The following is a 19,674-nucleotide window of genomic DNA, read 5'->3' on the forward strand; positions in this document are numbered from 1 at the left end:
AGGTGCACAAAATTTGTGCAGGGGGGGGGGGGGGGCGTATCCCTCAGCCCAGCCTGCACCCTCTCCAATCTGGGACCCCTCAGGGGATGTCTGACTGCCAGTCTGACTGTTGGACATCCCTCTCACAATCCGGGACTACTGGCTCCCAACCGCTTGCCTGTCTGCCTGATTGTCCCCTAACCACTCCCCTGCCAGCCCGATTGCCCCCAACTGCCCTCCCCTGCCAGCCTGATCACCCACAACTTCCCTCCCCTGCCAGCCATCTTGTGGTGGCCATCTTGTGACCACATAGGGGCAGCCATCTTTGTGTGAGGGAGTGATGGTCAATTTGCATATTACCGCTTTATTATATAGGACTAGAGGCCCGGTGCATGAATTTGTGCACAAGTGGGGTCCCTCAGGTTGGCCTGTGGGATCAGGCAGAAACTGGCTCTCTGACATCTCCCTAGGGGTTCCAGATTGCGAGAAGGCATAGGCCAGGCTGAAGGACCCCACTGGTGCATGATTGGGGCCGGGGAGAGATGCAGGAGGTTGGCCAGCTGGGGAGGGACAGTGGGAGGGCTCCAGGGCGTGTCCGGCCATCTCAGTCCAGATCAGCCAGACCCCAGCAGCAAGCTAACCTACCAGTCGGAGCATCTGTCCCCTGGGCACGTCAAAGCGACTGGTCAACTCATTGACTATCTGCCCCCTGGTGGTCAGTGCACGTCATAGCAAGCAGCCTTGGCATATCATTAGCGTATTACACTTTGATTGGTTGAACAGATGACCGGATGACCGGACACTTAGCATATTAGGCTTTTATTATATAGGAATTTTCAAATTATTATTGCTGATTTATAGGAAAGTTCTTGATGTGTAAATATTGATCTAGTGCCCTGCACCAAAGGGTCACCTGGTGGTGTAGGCTCGATTCCCAGTAAGGGGTGTGCAGGAGGTAGCACATTATGTTTCTCACATCAATGTTTTTCTCTCTCTCTCCTCTCTAAAATACATAAAAACATATTTTTAAAAATATTGGTCTAGTATCCAGACATTTTGCTGCACTCACCAATTATTGCTTTGGGTTTTCCAGGTGAACAATCACATCATCACAAATAATGGCAATTTGGTCTCTTCCCTTCAATTTTTAAACCTCATATTTGCTTTAATTTCTTATTGCATTAACTGTAACTTCCAGTGTATTGTTGAAGAGTATTTTGATTCATTTCTGACTGCATTGGTATATCATTCAAGATAGGTCAAGGTATGCTGCAGTAACAAACAATCCCAAAATCTAGTGGTTTAACACAATAAAAATGCATTTCTCAGGTCCTGGCTTATTTGGCTCTGGATAGAGTGCTGGCCTGCAGACTGAAGGGTCCCGGGTTCAATTCCGGTCAGGGGCACATGCCTGGGTTGCAGCTTGATCCCCAGCCAGGGGGGTTGGGGAAGCGTGCAGGAGGCAGCCAATCAATGATTCTCTCATCATTGATGTTCCTATCTCCCTCTCCCTCTCCACTCCTCTCTGAAATCAATAAAATATATTTTTTTAAAAATGCATTTCTCGCTTACACCCCATGTCCAATACAAACCATGGAGCAGGGAGGAGTTCCTTAGTGTTGTTTCTCAGAGACTCAGGCGGATGGACGTTCCATGCCTCCATGGACATGTGCTTCTACGATAACCATGGTGGAAGGGGCAAGTGAATTATGGGCTGGCTCTTGGAGCTTCTACTGTAAAGTAAACCATGTTCTGCTCACTGGCATTTCAAAGCAAGCTCCATGGCCAACCCTAACTTTCACTGGGGGAGGGAAGTGTGACCCTACCATATGCCAGAAGGGCCGTGGGAATGGGTCTCAGGCCCACCACTGCATATGATGTAAGTTACATCACAAATGCTCCAAGTTTCTAGTAGATAATCCTTTATCAAGTGAAGGATTAAGTCCATGAGTTTGTTTAGATTTTGTTCAGTAAAGAGTTTGTCCCTATCGTGCATGAGTGTTAAATTTTATCAAAAGATTTTACATCCTCTGTTTGATGTGCAGATGTTATTTTTCTTCCTTGATTTCTTGAGGCATTTATACATATTTTTCGCCCAGAACTTTCTCCTCCACCGCCCTCTTCAAACACTTCAAAGCTCATTCATTCATTCATTCATTCATTCAGCAAATACTTATTTAGCAATACTGTGTGCCAGATGCTGTTCTAGGCACTTGGGGGACACCAGCGAACAAAGCCGGTAGAGGTCCTTGTACCCACCCTCCCCCCAATCCTGCCCCCACCCGCTAGCGCTCCGCCCCGCCTACGCTGCGACTTTAGGGGCCGGCAGAAGCCGAGCTGGGCGCTGATTGGTGGTTTATTCTAACAGCTAGAGGCTGAGCTCATCTGCAGCCAATGGCTGCCCGCACCCGGCAAGAAGCCTGCACCCGGCTGGAGGGCGCAAAGCCGGGTCCCGGTGCAGGATCCCCCGCGGACGTGAAGGGGCGGTGGCGGCGCCGTGGCCGCGCGGACCGAGCTCCTGGCTCGGGCAGGTACGGTGTTTGCCCGGCTCCTCACCATCCCTCCTCCCAGGCGAGGATGCCCCCTCTTCTCACTCCCCAGCTCACCTCCCTCGGCCTGACCCCAGCGGGGTGGTGCCCCCGCGTGCCTGGAACTCACGGGCTGGACGCGCCGCGTTCTGTGTCCAGGCCTCGTCCTGCGGCTCTGCCCACCCAGGCTCTGCCCGCAGGACCGGCCTCAGGCCTCAACACAGGCCTCCGAGCTGCATGTCCTGTCCCGGGTGGGGTGGCTGGACCGAGTCCCTCCCTCCACCTCCTGGCCTCAGCCTGGCCAGGGTGCAGCTCCCCGCTGGCCCCGGGGTGTGGGTTTCCCTTCCCGCCCCGCTCCCCATCCTGTTCTCTCCTCCCTTTCTCTACAGAGGCGGGCGTGCCTGGGATGGGGAGTTCAGGCCCGGCTCCTTCCCACTGGGGCCTGAGAGCAGGGGCGCCCTGCAGAGAGGGCAGGGGCAGCCCTGCTGGCCTCTCTCCGAGCCCTTTCCTTGGCCGCAGCCACTTCTCTGTCCCTTTGGCCACGTGTGGCCCACACGCTCAGAAGGGAGCTGCTGTCCGGTCTCTGGCCACGTGGGCTCCTGGCTTCAGAGAGGGAGCCAGGAGAACAGAGCCATCCCCTCCCCAGGGCTGGGTAGGCCCTGCCCTCCTTCCTCCGACTCCGTCCATCTGCCACTGGGTCACTGCACTTGCCCACAGGCTTGAAGGCCTGGCTTTGTGCCCAGCTCTCTGCTGGGCGGTGTGGGAGGGCCTCACCCCTGACCACAATGACCTCGGCACTAAGGGAAACAAAGCAGGGGCCGGCCATTCTGTCTGGAGCTGAATGGGGAGGGAAAGTGAGATTCCCGTGGGAGGAGCAGGAAGGGAGAACAGGCAGGGTGGAGGGAACAGTGTGAGGAACGGCCCTGCCTCGGCCTCAGAGTGCGGCCTCCGTTGTGTTTACTGTGTGACAGACATGGGGTTGCTCTGTGCCACATGAAGGCAGCTCTGGGTCACAGATACCTTCAGCTCTCGCCAGTGCTCAGCACCTCGTAAGTGCTCAAGAAATGCTTGTTGAACTGAATTTGAATTGAAGGGAGGAGCCCCAAGCATGTTCTTACTCTGTTTCCACCACTTAGGAAAGACCTGGCTCCGTGAAAGGACTTTACCCACATTAGCTCTGACCCTACAGCCACCCCCACACCCACCCACCCCAGGTGTTAGTCTCTGAATATTCAGGGGAGGAAAGCTGGGTGTTGTTCCCAGCTGGGTCCTCCCTCGTGCATCTGCTCACTCCCAGGTCGCACCTGCAGGGCAGCAGCCATGAGCCTGGTGGCCTGCGAGTGCCCCCCTGGCCCTGGGCAGGAGCCTGAGCCCTGCTCCCGAGCACCGTCCCAGGCCCGCATGTACCTGGAGCAGATTCGCAACCGGGTGGCTCCGGGGGCACCTGACGTGGCCAAGCGCGACTACCTGGTGGACGCAGCCACGCAGATCCGGCTGGCCCTGGAGCGGGATGTCAGCGAGGACTACGAGGCAGCCTTCAACCACTACCAGAACAGCGTGGACGTCCTGCTGCGCGGCGTGCACGGTGAGGGCTGGGCTGGGCTGCGCAGGGACCGGGGCTGGGGAGGGAGGGGCTGGTGGAGCTCGTCCCTCATCTGTCCATCCGTGCTGGGTGAACAGGGCCCGCGGGCCTCTCCGAAAGACACTAATAACGGCGAGTGTTTATCGAGCAGTTCCTACATGCCAGGCGCCGGTCCAAGGGCTTTGCCTGTATTAACTCACCTGAACCTCACGGTCATAGAAGATACTAAGTATGTTGTTGCATGGAGCTCCAAGTACATAGGAACTATTTTTATTCCAATTTTCCAGGTGAGGAAACGGAGGCACAGGGCAGTGACATAGCTCGTGTGTAATGGGGTAGGCTGATGAGTTGACGATGGACAGTTATAGTCTTAAGTGTGGAGGGCAATGAGGAGGAAGTGAAGGGAGGGAAACTGAGTCCAGGCGTGGCCGGCCTAGGGGATTTTTCTAGAAGTCCAAACTCTAGTCGGAGCACTGAAGAACCGCAGGTGCATTGTCCAGCTGAAAGGTCGGGCAGAGCTCCTGAGAGAGAACAGCAAAGCCTGGAGGGGCGGGAAGAGGAGGGGCCTGTTCAGGGCAAAATAAGGCATTTCCAAGCTGGGGGAGAGGCTGGCCCTGAGGCCAGTGTGGGACCCAGGGCCTTGGTGGCCAGGCTCGGGTGGAGTCAGGCCCTGATTCGTGCTTCCTACCCTCCTGCTGACCAGACCCTTCGGTGCCTGGGCTGCAGGCCTGTTCAGCAAATTCCTTTGTCTTCCAATCCTGATCCCTCTCTGGGCTTTTTCACACTGGCCACCAGAGAGGAAGAAAGCCATGTTCTCTGGGAGCTCCTGTCTCCTGTGAAAATGGACATGGAAATCCCACGAGGTCCCTGCCCAGGGTGTGACAGCGGCCAGTGAGGTGGTGGGTGCCAGCTGCAAAGTGCTGTAGGCAGAGGATGACCGCAGCTCCCAACCCCTCCTGCCATCTTCCTTCCTCCTCCCCCGCCAGTCTCCCTCCCAGAGGAGGGGCTCAGGAACAGATGTGGGGCAGGATCTGCTGACCAGCCTCAGAGTTGGGCACCCTGACCTATGGAGGGCAGAGGGCAGGCAACGGGAGTTAGAACCACAGCCCTCCAGGGCCAGGGAGGGGAGCAGGTCGGGTCCTGGTAACCCCCTCCCCCCCACAGTGGACCCCAACAAGGAGCGATGTGAGGCTGTAAAGCTGAAAATCGCCAAGTACCTGCGGCGGGCAGAGGAGATCTTCAACTGCCACCTGCAGAGGACCCTGGGCAGCGGAGCCAGCCCTGGCACGGTGAGGAGCCGCTCCCCCACCCGTGGGCCAGCGGGCTGCAGGGCTGGGCTGGCAGTGGTGTGTGCCGGGGCCGCCCCTCCTCCCCCCCTCCTTTGGCTTCCTCTCTCTCTCACACCCTCTGTGGTTCATTCATTTTCCAACACTTCATGAATCATCCCCAGTCCAGTCTCGCGCCCTCACAGAGCACACACACACACACACATCTCCCCACCCTCGCCCACGGCTCATACACATGCTCGCATGTGCACACACTACAGGGCTCCCAGGTCTGTTTGTGTTTGAATGGGCCTCAGTATTTGGAGCAGACACGAATACCGCCATGTGCACATACACATACATGAATACATAGATGTGCACGGATGCTCTCCCCATATGGCTTCTCCTAACCCAGTGCGCACGCAGAGGGGGTTGAAAATGCACGCGCACCTCTCATGCCCACAGGTGTGCACAGACTTGCACACGCACCCCTCCTAGGCTCACTTTTCCCCAAATCACGTGCCTGGGCCACATGCCTTGGTCTTCGAGGCATGTTCCCTGGGATCCACACGTTCCCAGGTGATTTCCCCACCCCCGGGGGGAATCTGCCTCCTGGAGATGGGGCTTTCTAGGGTGGCTTCTGAAGCCTTAAGGACTCCCTGAGCGTTGGAGAAGGGCTGCGGCGGGGGAGGGGAGGGGGGCGCTGAGTGAAGAGGGCAGTGTGGGCCCCCCTGCCCAAGTCAGGACCAGCTTCTCTGCTAGCCTGTCCCTGTGAGGTGAGGTTGGACCGTACCCCATTCTTGCCCACTCCCTGTGCTCCCCCGGCAGCTGGAGGCCCTGCCCACTGCCTGGCTGAGGAGGGCTGGGCCTGAGCCTGTCTCCCCTCGCAGGGTTTCAGCAGCCTGAGGCTCCGGCCCATCCGCACACTGAGCTCTGCCCTGGAGCAGCTGAGGGGCTGCAGGGTGGTCGGGGTCATCGAGAAGGTGAGTAAGCAGGGCCCTTCGTGTGGGAGGAGGTGGTGTGTGCGATTGGGGTGACGGGTGGGCAGAGAGAGCAGCCACGCCCAGTCCTTCAGAGGAGACTGGAGAGGGGGCAGCGGCCCCCCATCCCTCCCTGCCCCAGCATACACCAGTCAGGTCCTGGAAAGGAAGCTGGGAACCCAAGAGGCAGGCAGCGCCTTTCCACAGCCCTCCAGCTCAGACGCAGAAAACTGCTCCCTCCGGGAGTCAAGACAGAAGCCTCAGGAGAAGCTGTGCCCAGGGCATCCTGCCACCCACACTGGCTCCCTCCCACTTCCCACCAGCCCCCACCCCCCGTTCCCTCTGCACCCCAGGGCTGCGGCCGAGTCTCCCACCAAGCACAGCCAAGAAGGTCCTGTGGCGGGAAGGTGCTCATCCCCAGAAACCTGCCCTCCGAGTGTCCCGCTGGCCCGTGCACCATCCGGGGCCTGGCAGCTCTGCCCTTTCTCTCCGGGCCCCACCCTCCTCCTCACCCCATCTGGGACCCTTCCCCTTAACGCAAGCAGACAGGAAGCTAGGAACTGACATCCCAACCCGTACCTGGGACACTCAGAGTGGAGGTCAGAAGGACAGTTGGGTCAAATGAGATTGGAGCTGTCGGCGTAAGAAACGTCCCAACCTGTACGAATTTTTATGAGTTTATTTGAGCCCAACTGATGACAATTGCGGGGAAGCAAAATCTCAATGGATTGAGAAAATGTTCCAGAAAAAAATGTCAGTTTTACCACTTATTTTATACATCAGAATTAAAGGGGAGGCCAAGGGGGGCGGTTACTTAAAATTCATTGGCGATAGATGGGGGAGGCGGGAGAGCAAGTCTGGGTGTTGAAGGGCAATGAGGAGGAAGTGAAGGGAGGGAAACTGAGTCCAGGTGCGGCCAGCCTAGGGGATTTTTCTAGAAGTCCAAATCTGTACGAAGTCCAAACTCTAGTCGGAGCACTGAAGAACCGCAGGTTCGGACAGAACACAGTGTTCTGAGTCCTGCACGTGGACAGCAGCCGTTCTGTCTTGAGATCGCCCTGTTTTCCTTTTTCACCCTTTCTTGGGCATTCACCTCACCTGCTCCACCTCCCTCCAGAGATCCTGCTTCCTGTTCCTGCACCGTTCCCAAGTCAGGAAATCTCTGGGGTTGGGTAGAAAGTAAAATGGGTAGACCCATACTTCTTTTGCGTGGGAGGGCACCGGGCAGGTGCTGAGTAACATTTACAGCACATGGAGAGGGGATTCCGGGAACGAGAAACTGTGAGGGGTTCTGTGGTCTCCTGATTCGGTGGGAGGTTGTTCCCTCGGGGGGGGGGGGTGTCTGCAAAGGAGATAACGCTGACATTTCAAAGGTATGTTATCTTAGATGCAAAATGACAGGCTCACCTAAGGTACAGATTGACGTTTTTAAGGAAGCTATGGGCCTAGGATGTGACGATCCTCCACGACTCTCCTTTGGTTAGGAAGCTTTAAGCTCAGACCACCCTGTGTGGTTACTTCCGGTCCCTGAGTTTGTAAGGCCCCTCAGGCAGGCCTCCCCTGAGCTTGTCAGGTTTCGTCTGTGCCCCCTTTTCATCCACAGAGCCAGTGTTCGATTGCCCTCTGCCCCCACCAAGGGCTGCCTGAGGAGTCACTGAAGAAGTTCTTTCTCATACTGGCTGTTTGTCAGAATCACCTGGGGAGCTCCCCCAAAATACAGACGCCTGGGCCCCACCGCAGGTGCTTTGAGTCAATCTCTGGGGTCGAGCCGGGTGTCTGTAATTCCAACACTCACGGGGGATTTGATGGGTCTGGAGCCACAGAGTGGAGGAGGCCAGCGTGTGCTTCCGCACATGCCAGAGGGTGAAGTCTGTGTGGGCAGCACGCAGGCGGCCAAGGACAGGTCCTTCACCTCTCAGCGCTCGCCGGTCAGTGGGTGAGGACCCTCCCCCCACGGGGTGATGTGGGAACTAAAATGAGTTCATTTAGGGGAAAGGCCTGGCACATGCTAAAACACATGATGCGTGTTTGATGGCTCTAGATGCGGGTGACCGACGCCAGTCCGGAGGCAGGCGGCTTCCCGTCCCCCAGGCTTGCTCCAGCTGCTACTCCCAGGTCCCTGGAATGGACCCCAGTATGTCAGCAAGGCCCAGCCAGGCTCCATCTGTGCAGTCCTGCCGTCCGGCCAACTAGTCCATGTGGCTTACACAGGCTGGGAGGTGACTGCCACCCCGTTGTCCCACATGGGATCCCACTGAGCCAGGGGTGCTGGGGAGAGTGGAGTTCTGGGTGAAAGAAGTTTGGCAAATAGTGAGTTGACATTACACTACTTTGTTTTTTATTTATTTATTTATTATTTATTTATTTATCTATTAAAGACCTGAGAAAAGTAGTGTTAGCTTTTAGTGTCTGCATCTTTTTTTTTTTTTTTTTTAACAGAGAGGAAGGGAGAGGGATAGAGAGTTAGAAACATCGATGAGAGAGAAACATTTATCAGCTGCCTCCTGCACACCGCCCACTGGGGATGTGCCCGCAACCTAGGTACATGCCCCTCACCGGAATCGAACCCAGGACCCTTCATTCCGCAGGCCGACACTCTATCCACTGAGCCAAACCGGCCAGGGCTGTTTTTTAAATTACAGGAGTTTTAGGATGCAAATGGGCATCTTGAGTTGCCAAGAGCGAGGTCTGTGACAGGATCCCCCTCCCTCATTTGCTTAAGCCCCGGTCACCCCTGGGCAAAGCGTTTTCGGAACCCAGTGTTCTGAGTCCTGCACGTGGACAGCAGCCGTTCTTGTCTTGAGATCGCCCTGCGTTCCTTTTCACCCTTTCTTGGGCATTCACCTCACCTGCTCCACCTCCCTCCAGAGATCCTGCTTCCTGTTCCTGCGCCGTTCCCAAGCCAGGAGCACCAGTTTCCCCAAATTAGGAGAGGTGTTCGGGAGCCTCGGGCCAGGTCTGATGTGCCTCACAGGGTCCCATTCCACAGCCCTGCCCAGGCAGATCCGGGCAGGAGAGCAGCGCTGGCCCCCAGCACAGAGCCAGGGAGGGCAAAGGGCTGGCTCGGGAAGCCTGCGCGTCCCCTGAGATGCCCGGTTGTCAGGGGAGGGGGTCTCTAGGGCTGAAGAGGTACTGGCAGGCATAGAGGGTGGCCGGGAACACAGGTGGGTTGGTCAAGGACTAGGTAGGCAGTTGGCCAGAATACCCAGGCGTCTGCCCTCGGGAGCCTGGAGGCCTGCGAGCCGCGTCCAGGATCCAGGCTCTGAGTCAGGGATGGGGAAGAAAAAGGTCGTTCGAGTCACTTCTTGTTTTTTTGGCTCAGACACCGGGGTGTTTTTTAAAAAATGTATTAGTTACCAACATTTAAAAGTTGGCAGGTTTCATATAAACATCCAGATATCCTGCTTCTCCTCAAAATCCAGAGATCTTGTAAGGCTGGCTCAGGGTCCCTGAAGCAGCAGGGAGTGGAGGAAGGGCTGCCTGCTTGAGGGGACACCGGCCCTCTGCTTTGCTCCCGCCCCCGCCCTGCTCACTGGGCTCACAGGCCCAGCCCCCGTGGACCTTGGATTTTGCAAACCTGTTGGCAGCTTTTGGGCTTGTTAGCTCCACGAGAGATTCCTTCTGGGATTTTGATACGTTGGACATTTTTAGAGAAAGTGTTCATGTGTTTCACCAAAGAAGCTGCAGCAGCTGCACCAGCCACATTTCGAGGGCTTGATAGCCACACGTGGCTAATGGCTCCCGCATGGGACGGTGCCGTGGGGTTTTCCTTCACGGCCACCAGCTCCTCTGGGTAGTGCTGACTGTTAGTAACTGTCTTACAGAGCGTGAAACTGAGGCCACACAGGCCACGTGACTAGCAGGTGTTGTGTCTCCCGTAGCAAGGAGCAAAAGAAGAAGGCGGTGTTTTTGTTTGCTGGGTTTAATGGGAAAATGCCCTGTCTGCTACCCTTTTGAGATAACATGAAAGAGGAAGACATTTAAAACAGAAACAAACAATTCCCCACCACACTACCTCACTCCAAGATAATTACTGCTAATGTTTTGGTTGAATTCTTTCCAGATCGGTAGGTTTTCATGTACATGTAGAGTTTAACCCACTTGTTTCGATGTCCTGATTGCGGTTTTATTTCTCACTGCCCCAGCCTTCCCCGCTGGTTTCTGGGCTCTGTGAATGATAGGGGCGTGTCCCGGACAAGGTAGTAGGAAGCCCCACTTGGCAAGGGACAGTGGGGAATTATCTGGGTGTCGGTACTTGTGGGAAACTCTGTTCTCCTAAATGACCCCAGATTTCTTTTTCAAACATTGCACAGATTTGGCAAAGGAGCTGGGGCCAGGCTGGGTTCAGTCTGTGGCTCTTGGAGGAGGAACCCCCTCACTCCTGCTGCACCAAGTCCACCGCCTTCATTTCACTGGTGATGGGGACACTGGGGCCCAGAGGGGAAGGCACGTGCCAGAGTGAGCTGGTTGTGCCCTAATTGCAGTTATTCTCCAGGGCCCAGGATCAGCCTGCCTGGATTGGAGGCCTGGCTCTACCACTTTTCAGGAGCAGGATCGTGGGCAACATAACCTCTCTGAACCTTAATTTCTTTTTTTAAAAAAATCTTTTTATTGATTTCAGAGAGGAAGGAAAAGGGAACGATAGAAACATCAATGATGAGAGAGAATCATTGATCGGCTGCCTCCTGCACAACTCTATTGGGGATGGAGCCCACAACCCAGGCATGTGCCCTGATTGGGAATCGAACCATGACCTCCTGGTTCATAGGTCAATGCTCAACCACTGAGCAACACAGGCCTGGCTGAACCTCAATTTCTTCATCAATAAAATGGATCACCAATAACACTCACGGAGTAGGGCTGTGGGACTAAATCATATAAAGCATTTGGCACAGAGTATGTGCTCCCTACCCAGTGGGGTTCTTAATCATCATCATCATCATCACTACAGATTATCGAGGGCATGTTTGTGGCAGGCACAGGTTGCTGCTCTGCTTGAGTTGTCTGCTTTGTAGAATCCTAATGACCTCCAGATGGGGTACTGCTATGACCCCAACTTGCAGTTAAGAAAACAAGGTTCAGAGAGGTGATGTGTCTTGGCAAGTGTGACAACTGGCATGCTCACGGCCTTTACATCCAAGATGGCATCAACCAAACCGGTGATGAGGGAGGGGGGCATTTGCGATCACTCTTTGGTAGAGGAGGAAACCGATTCACTTGCCCAAGATCTAAGCCCAGTTCCAACCCGAGGCTGCAGGATCCACTGCCCAGTGGTCTGGCCTGAGGGCCGGGCTCCACCCACCACCACGGGGAGTGTCTGCAAGGAGTCACAACCTCACCCAGTGGTCTTGCCCCCGCAGGCCCCTAATCTGGGCCATTTTCTGCCCCCGACATGCCCGGCATGCCCTCTCCTGTGCCTGGGGTCCACCCTGCCCACCACGAAAAGAGGCAAGTTCCCAACTTGATACAAGGCCCTGCCTCTGAACAAAACCAACGGGCAAAGGAATGGGCTGCTCTCCGAAGACAGCCTCCAGAGAGAATTATTTAAAAGAAGGGTGGGCATCAGGGGGAGAGGCCCGAGAGAGCACTCCCAATACCGGCAGTTGGGCATGGCTTGGCCCATTGGTGGCCTGGGCCACACTCTCAGAGCCTCAGCCTTTCACCTGTAAAATGAAAGATCAGAGGACGTAACTGGCTCTGAGGTCGTTTCCATCCGTGATCCCCTCAGACCCTGCAGACTGGGCCACTCACCATGGATGTGTGCTCTGGAAACAGCTGGACAGTGGGGTTCCTGTCCTCCTGGGGCTCACAGTGCAATGGGGAGACAGGAAATTAGACACTGTGTGATAAGGTTCCCCTATGGGTGAGCTTGGAGAGCACCTGAGGGCTGGGAAGGCTTCCTGGAGGCGGCGGCACATGAGCTAAGACCTGCAGGTCTAAGAAGGGTGGATGAGCAGGACAGGATTGATGTCCGTTTTGGGGCCTGCCTTCTCTGCCCTGCCTCTGGAGTGAGTCCGCCTCAGTGGAGGAACCTGGGGGCTGGGATTAGGGTCGTGGAGCCCCGGGAACTAGCATGTGCCTTGACCAATGCCTCCTGGACCTTGGCAGGTGCAGCTGGTCCAGGACCCAGCGACTGGAGGGACCTTCGTGGTGAAGGCAGGTGCCGCCCAGCCCCCTCCATTCTGCATTCCCCTTGGGACTTTCTCAGAGCTCTTAGACCCCGCTACCCTCTAGGGCACCCCCTACCCAGAACCTCTATATGAAGTCCATGCTCCCTCCAAATCCAAAAGCCACTTGTCCTGCCCTGAGCGTGGCCCGGCCCTCCAGACACACATACTTCACTGCCTCCTCCCTGGCCCAGAAGGTGGGGGACCTGGATGGCATAGGGAAGACAGGGGTGAGGGCCAGGGCAGGAAGTGGGGGAGGCAGTTGCTCCTCAGGGTGGCTCCCCTCCCTCATCCGGTGGCCACTGAAGCTGGGGCTCTGACGTCCCCTAACAGAGCAGCCTCTGGCCTGCCCCCTCCCCAGAGCCTGTCCAGGTGTCACACGGCGAGCCGGGAGCGGCTGACCATCATCCCGCACGGTGTCCCCTACATGACCAAGCTGCTGCGGTACTTTGTCAGCGAGGACTCCATCTTCCTGCACCTGGAGCATGTGCAAGGTGAGGGGCCTTGGGGAGGTGTCCCCTTTCATGCCCTTAAAATGCCAAAACCGAGGGAGGGGGTAACTCGCACCAGGTGTGCAGCACAGACCAGGGCCCGGCCTTGCTGGAGGGTGATGGCCGGGTCAGGCTGTGTGGGCCCCAGGGGTGCTGAGGGGCAGGGACATCCTGGGAGGATGTTCACGTAGGGCTGGCGAGAGGACATGTATGCAGATGTCCCCTTTGTCACCATGTCCTCCGGTCCTGGCTCTTTTCATTTTTCTAGTCTGCGCCCGTCCCTCAGAGTGCCCTGTGGGCTGGTGGTTCTGAAGCTGTAAGGACAGGAGCTGGTCATGTAGCAGATATTTATTGATCTCCTGTTAGGGTGATGAGATTTTAAACATATATATATATATATATATATATATATATATATATATATATTGATTTCAGAGAGGAAGGGAGAGAGAGATAGAAACATCGATGATGAGAGACAGACATTGGTTGGCTGCCTCCTGCACATCCCCTACTGGGGATCGAGCCCACAACCCGGGCCTGTGCCTTTGACCAGAATCAAACCCGGACCCTTCAGTCCACAGGCCGACGTTATCCACTGAGCCAAACCAGCTAGGGCAGGTGATTAGGTTTTTTTTAATGAGGTGCACGTTCTATCTAGTTCATAACATAGAGTCATCACAGGTCCATGCCTGGCCTTCTTTTATTTTACTAACTTACATTTCATTGTACTATTGTCCCTAGAAATTTTTAAATATATATATGTATAAAATATATTGAACACTGGTAAACCAACACCAAAACCAAGGACATTAACAATAATTCACATTTCCTTAGGGGTTAAGCACCTATTTCGTGCCAGATGGGGAGGCTGGGTCCTCTCTAGGTGAGTGACAGGAAGGAGAGGTCATTCTAGGTTCCCGCTCCCGGAGGGAGGAGCAGAGGCGAGGACCTGGAGGGCAGAGGATCCGCAGGGTGGGGCCGGGACCCGGAGTCCATGCTCTTCTTCTCCCATCCCCATGCTCGCCGCTCCCTCCGCCTGGCCCAGGAGGCACGCTCTGGTCCCACCTGCTCTCCCAGGCACGCCCCCAACAGTCTGGGCTCAGGTCCGGCTCCAGCCTGGAGAGGATGAAGGCTCAGCTCAACTCCCGCCTCAGCATCCGGACCCCCACGCTGCTGCCCGCTGACCACACCCGCCTGCAGGACAGAGTGCCCCTGGAGTCTCCTTGGACTTGCCGGAGCCTCGCCCCGGCCAGGGAGGTCCCACCCGTCAGACCCCAGAGAGAGGCTGAAGGTGCACCCTCAGCCAGGACCAGCACTTCCCGCTCCTCGGACCCTCCGAAGGCTCCCAGTGGCCGCCTGCACCTCCAGGCCCGGAGAGAACCCAGCCAGAACTCAGACACTGTGTCCCCTTGGGGGCTCTCTTGGGTTCATGAGGGGGCAGGCCGGGTGCTGGGGGGCTGTGGCCGCAGCAGAGGTCAGAGCTGCCCCTCAGTGTACAAGGCCAGCCGGGGGTCTGACGGGGGTGCCTGGAGCGTGAGGGAAGAGCAGGTCAAGCAGTGGGCGGCTGAGACGCTGGTGGCCCTGGAGGCGCTGCACGAGCAGGGCGTGCTGTGCCGGGACCTCAATCCCCGGAACCTGCTCCTGGACCAAGCAGGTAGGTGCCCAGGCCTGGGGGGAGGGGAGTACGGGGTGGGAGGGCAAAGCCTCAAGCCGGAGGAGAGGGCCGTGCTTCTCCCCCTGCTTCCCCCAGCCTTTTTTTTTTTTATATATATATATTTGTCTTGATTTCAGAGAGGGGGAGAGAGAGAGAGAAAGAAACATCAATGATGAGAGAGAATCATTGATCGGCTGCCTCCTGCACGCCCCATGCAGGGGATCAAGCCCACAACCCAGGCATGTGCCCTGACCGGGAATTAAACCGTGATCTCCTGGTACAAAGGTGGACGCTCAACCACTGAGCCACACCAGCCGGCCTCCCACCCCCCTTCTCTCCCCCGCCCCCAGCCTTTTCACACAAGACTCGGCCAAGTCTCCAAGGGTGAGTCTGGAAACAAGCCCCTTCGGGCCCAGGAGTCCAGGGCAGCAGCTCCTGTGAATACCCAGTTGTCTCCGGGCCTCAGGGCTGCATGCCCCTAGGGAGGCCATGCTTAGTGAGGCCAGTGGCTCCTGCCTTGTGATGGGGGACGTCCTGGAGGCCCCTCCCCCAGGCCAGCTGCTCAGCAATGACTGATCGTATTTTTTGTCCCCCTTCCATTCCCTGTGCACACTGACGGGAAGGTCATGTTCGGCTCACGTACTTTGGCCAGTGGTCAGAGGTGGAGCCCCAGTGCTGCCGGGAGGCTGTGGACAACCTCTACAGTGCCCCAGGCAAGGAGGGGGGCCAGGGCCCTGGGCCCCTTGTCTTTGTGTGGCTGAACCTGGGGGTGGGCCGGGTCTGGGTAGGATGAATAGAGGGGAGACCCACCTTCTCGGGGAAGGTGGGGACATTTGTGTTCTTGCTCCCGCAGAGGTGGGTGGGATTTCTGAGCTGACGGAAGCCTGTGACTGGTGGAGCTTTGGGTCTCTACTGTATGAACTGCTGACTGGAACGGTGAGTGGCGGGGCAGGGTGTGGGGCCCTTGTGGGGGTCACTGAGGACAGGGTGGCCTGGGCTTAATACAACCAGCCCATGTCGGGCTCAGGCTGCCTGGGGCTCCAGAACCTGCCAGCACAGCTGCCCCTCCCCAGCTCACCCCCACAGGCCATGAGAGACGCAGGGAGCCACTGCCACTCAGGCCGTGGGCCCACTTGCTACCCCCTCCCCCCATGCTAGTGGCTGTAGCTGGTGAGACTGCCAACGTCAGTGGGTGAGAGCTGAGTTGGGTGGTCAGGGCGGGTTTTGGAGGAAGGGTGGGATTGGACAGCGCTTCTTCCCCGAAAGGCGCCTGGCTCACCCCCTCAGCCGCTTCCCACTGCTCACTTCCCACCCCCGACGGCCTCCTGGGCTGTAACCCCCCAGACTTTGGCTGAAGAACAGGAGAGAGGGCCTCCTGGATGCCGGCCAGCCGCTGTCCGTCCAGCCTGGGTCAGCCAAGAGCTCAAAGTTTCCCCAGCAAACGCCCTTGCTCAGGATGGCGGCTTCTGCCCTCTGTCCACCCGATGAGCTCAGCTCTGCACCTGGGGCTGGTGAGGTCAGACAGCAAGGGAAAGGCCGAGCCGCCTTTAAGCAGGAAATAGCCAGAGAGGATGCAGTGTGACCTGAAGCCCAGATCGGACCAGTTCACCGTGGCTGCCTCCTGCTTTTGTCCCGTAGCCCAGGGCCTCTGAGAGGCCTGGCTGCAGACAGAGCTGCTCTCCCCTCTCAGCCTCCCACCACCTCTCTAGCCTGAGCTTCTGGCCTTCCTCCTGGTCGCTTCTTGCAGCTCATCCTGACCTCCAGACAGACCTCCTTGCTCTCCACAGCTGCACCCTGCTGGAGTACAGGGAGGCCCTGTCTTCCCTCACCACAGCCCTGCCTTGGCGCGGCGGGAGCGTGCCGTGGCCTGCTGCCAAATGACTGGCCCGTGGAGGGTTGTGTTGTTGTTCTTCTGTGTGAAGACAAGTTCCAATACTCATCCTGAAGTGCCTGTCCTGATTGCAGCCCAAGAGCAATGCATCGAGCGAGCTTAGAGCCAGAGGGACCTGGGTTCAAACCCTACCCTCAGCATCAGTCCCTTCACCTCTCAGCCTGCTTTTGTCTCTCCAATGCGATACTTGTATTTCCTCTGAGAGGGGTTGTGGGAGTGTGGGCAATGGCTGTCAGGCATCTAGCGCCGCCTGGCATACAGTGGACCCAAAGCAGATCCAATGGTCTGCGTTGTCATCATCCCGTGGAAGGTGACCCAGGGAAAAATAAAACCCTGGCTGCCGCTGGGGTGTGCAGACTCTCCAGGGGTTCCCTCCTGAGGCCCCTCCCTGTGTCTTCCCAGGCCCTATCCCAGAGCCACCCCTCAGGAATCCAGCCCCACACCCAGCTCCAGCTGCCTGAGTGGCTCAGTCGCCCAGCAGCCTCCCTGCTGACGGAGGTGAGGTCAGCCGGCCCAGCAGAGGCGGCTCCTTGGCCTGAGGGTGGGCGCGGGGAGGGCAGAACCCTGTGTGTGAACAAGCATGCTGCTCCTGGATGGCTGATGTGGGTGCAGGAGGTTACAAAGTTCTCTATCTGTTGGTGGCCAAACACCACCAGTGTTCCCCAGGGTAAAACTGGGGTTTCTGTGGGCTGGGCTGGCAGGGAGTGAGCCCCCGGGGCCAGGGTGACAAGTCCCTGGAAGTCAGCCCACACCTCAGCAATGGGGCTGGGAAGGCCTGCCAGGCGCTGACCGGGCCTTTCTCCTCAGCTCCTGCAGTTCGATGCCAGCAGGCGCCTGGGAACTGGAGGGGGCGGTGTCAACAGACTCAAGTCCCACCCCTTTTTCAGTACCATCCAGTGGAACAAGCTGGTGGGGTAAGAGAGGGTGGAGTGGGCGATGGAAGCAGCCGGACTGGTCTGAGTCTCCTCTCTTCTCTTTGCCTGTCATCCTGTCACTCTGAGCTGACCCTCATCCTGTCACTCTAATCAGCGGCCTCTGCAAAGAATGCAGGTCAGCCGCCTTTCCTGCTCGGCTCTGCTCCCTCCTGTGGGCTCAGAAGCCATCATTGCTGTTGTCCCTAGGGAGTCTCCCCGCCAGCTCTTGGAGGAACCCTTTCTAGTCACTGCTGATGGGAAGGGACAGGACAGAGCTCACCCTGCTAGGTGGCTTGGGCCCCTCCATCCACCCATCCGTCAACAGAGACCTGTTGAGCGCACACCCTGAGCCTTGAACACAGACCTACCCCGTTAAAGGGTGCCTTCTGTCACATTCGCTCCAAAGTACTGACCACCTGCTGAGCCAACCTTGAGGTTTTGTGATTCGCTACCTGCCATGTTGTGCCCTCCTCGGTACATCTCTGGAGACTTATCTCAGGATACTGGTCCACAGGCTTAGTGGACTCAAATTAGGGCTGCCCTGGCTGATACCTTAGCCGTGTAAATAGTGGCCTCTTCTATCAGACTCCTCCTGCATGGGGTGGGGAGGCCGGGGACGCAGGGAAGACGTCTGTAGTGAGCATGCAGTGAGGTGGGGGACAGGGTGATCCACTCCCCCTCCTGACCATGCCCCTGTCTTGCAATTTCAGACTCTGAAGAGCAAACGGAAGAGGGGCGTGGGGGAGGAAACAGGGATTAGGAGGAGGGGAGAGGGCACCTTTGCCAATTAGAGCAATTTTAGAAGCAGAATAAGACCTTCCCTCCCTAGCTAGCCCACTGGGGTGGAAAGAAAGGGGAGCCTGCCCCACAGTCTGAGAGACCTCAGTTCAGCCTCCAGGCAGAAGCTGCTAAGACAAGCTGGGCCCATTAGGATTCCCTTCTCAGGCATTGGTCCTGTTTACCAATTTGCATTTGAGTCTTAAGGGTCCACTCAATTCATTGCCTACTGTGACTTCATCCCCTTTTGAAATGAATCACAACACACAGAATGATTGCCCAGGCTTTTAGCCAGAAGCAAGATGTTTGGTCTCTGAAGAACTGGGATAAGTAGTTACCCCAAATACAACCCCCTCCTCAGGTTTGGGGGCTTTTTCCTCTCAGGACTCACCCTGTCACTGGGGTGTGGCAACTAAAATTTTCACCAGACCTCTGCCCGCAACCCCTTGCCTTGTGTCTGCTATACCACCAGGTGGCGGCCTTGACACTCATCTCCATTCCGATTGGGAAGGGGCGGGGAACTGGGTTGTGAGGGAGGCTGGAGTGACTTGGGCAGAGGACATAGGGAAGCACAGCCTGGTATGGTCCTGGTTTCTCTGGGGCGTGTCCATACCATCTTGCCCCCAATAAAGCCTGATGTTGCCTGTGGTGTTCTTGCCTCATTAATGCAACTAGAGCTACCCTGTTGGGACAGGAAGACTGGAAGGCTCTCCCAAAGAAGCTCCATAACAGTCAACAATGAACTTGGAGTCCACTAGGAAGTAGGAAGCAGGGCTGGTGGTAGACCCACCCGCATGCCAGCCTGTGCCCTGCAGAGCAGCATTGAGCCCAAGGGGGAGTGCTGGCATAGAGGGGCACTGGGCTTCATGGGAAATAAAAGACAAGCCTTAGAAGAGGGTCATGATGCCTGGGGGGGTGGGGGGGGGGGGATAGTTTAATCTTCAGTGACCCCTTGAGACAGACTGTGGCTCCTACTCAGAGGTTAATGACGCCTTAGCTGGTTTTGCTCAGTGGATAGAGCGTCGGCCTGCAGACTGAAGGTTCCCGGGTTCGATTCCAGTCAAGGGCACATGCCTTGGTTGCAGGCTTGATCCCCAGTAGTGGGTGTGCAGGAGGCAGCCCATCAATGATTCTCATCATCACTGATGTCTCTCTCTCTCTCCCTTCCTCTCTGACACACACACACACACACACACATACACACACGAGGTTAATGACAAGGTCTGATGGGAGCCTAGTGGAGCTTGTCCACTCTTCCTTTGCTACACTCCCTAAGTCAGGCCAGACCACCTCCAACCACTGCTGCAAGTCCAAGTTGCTTCTGGAACCTCTGGGCCCCATCTGTGCAATAAACACTGTACATGTGGCACTGTGCCAGGCTCTAAGCCAGAATCCTATAGTCCCAGACCTTATGGGGCTTACAGTCTACCTCCTTATAGGTTTACT

At 56.7% G+C, this 19,674-nt stretch overlaps 1 protein-coding gene across 1 annotated transcript; it reads left to right on the plus strand.

Moving 5' to 3' along the window:
- The first annotated feature begins 3,822 nt into the window (after window positions 1–3,822).
- On the plus strand, window positions 3,823–18,876 carry RPS6KL1 (ribosomal protein S6 kinase like 1). Its single transcript, XM_070403579.1, has 10 exons — window positions 3,823–4,092; window positions 5,254–5,378; window positions 6,245–6,337; window positions 12,443–12,490; window positions 12,863–12,995; window positions 14,038–14,646; window positions 15,270–15,359; window positions 15,500–15,582; window positions 16,940–17,035; window positions 17,345–18,876. Exons 1-10 carry the CDS (start codon window positions 3,828–3,830, stop codon window positions 17,453–17,455), a joined length of 1,653 nt encoding a protein of 550 aa, XP_070259680.1. The 5' UTR covers window positions 3,823–3,827; the 3' UTR covers window positions 17,456–18,876.
- Window positions 18,877–19,674: the final 798 nt, after the last annotated feature.

Source organism: Myotis yumanensis, unplaced genomic scaffold (genome assembly GCF_028538775.1).
Source record: "Myotis yumanensis isolate MYYU_CA2020_CCGP unplaced genomic scaffold, mMyoYum1.0.hap1 SCAF_1, whole genome shotgun sequence".
In the NCBI taxonomy this organism is placed as follows: domain Eukaryota; kingdom Metazoa; phylum Chordata; class Mammalia; order Chiroptera; family Vespertilionidae; genus Myotis; species Myotis yumanensis.

Bases quoted from the DNA above. Each gene is read 5' to 3' on its own strand.
- RPS6KL1 (XM_070403579.1), top strand. From the start codon at position 3,828: ATGAGCCTGGTGGCCTGCGAGTGCCCCCCTGGCCCTGGGCAGGAGCCT. The intron at 4,093-5,253 runs GTGAGGGCTGGG...TCCCCCCCACAG, and splicing joins CCTGCTGCGCGGCGTGCACG to TGGACCCCAACAAGGAGCGA. The intron at 5,379-6,244 runs GTGAGGAGCCGC...CTCCCCTCGCAG, and splicing joins GCGGAGCCAGCCCTGGCACG to GGTTTCAGCAGCCTGAGGCT.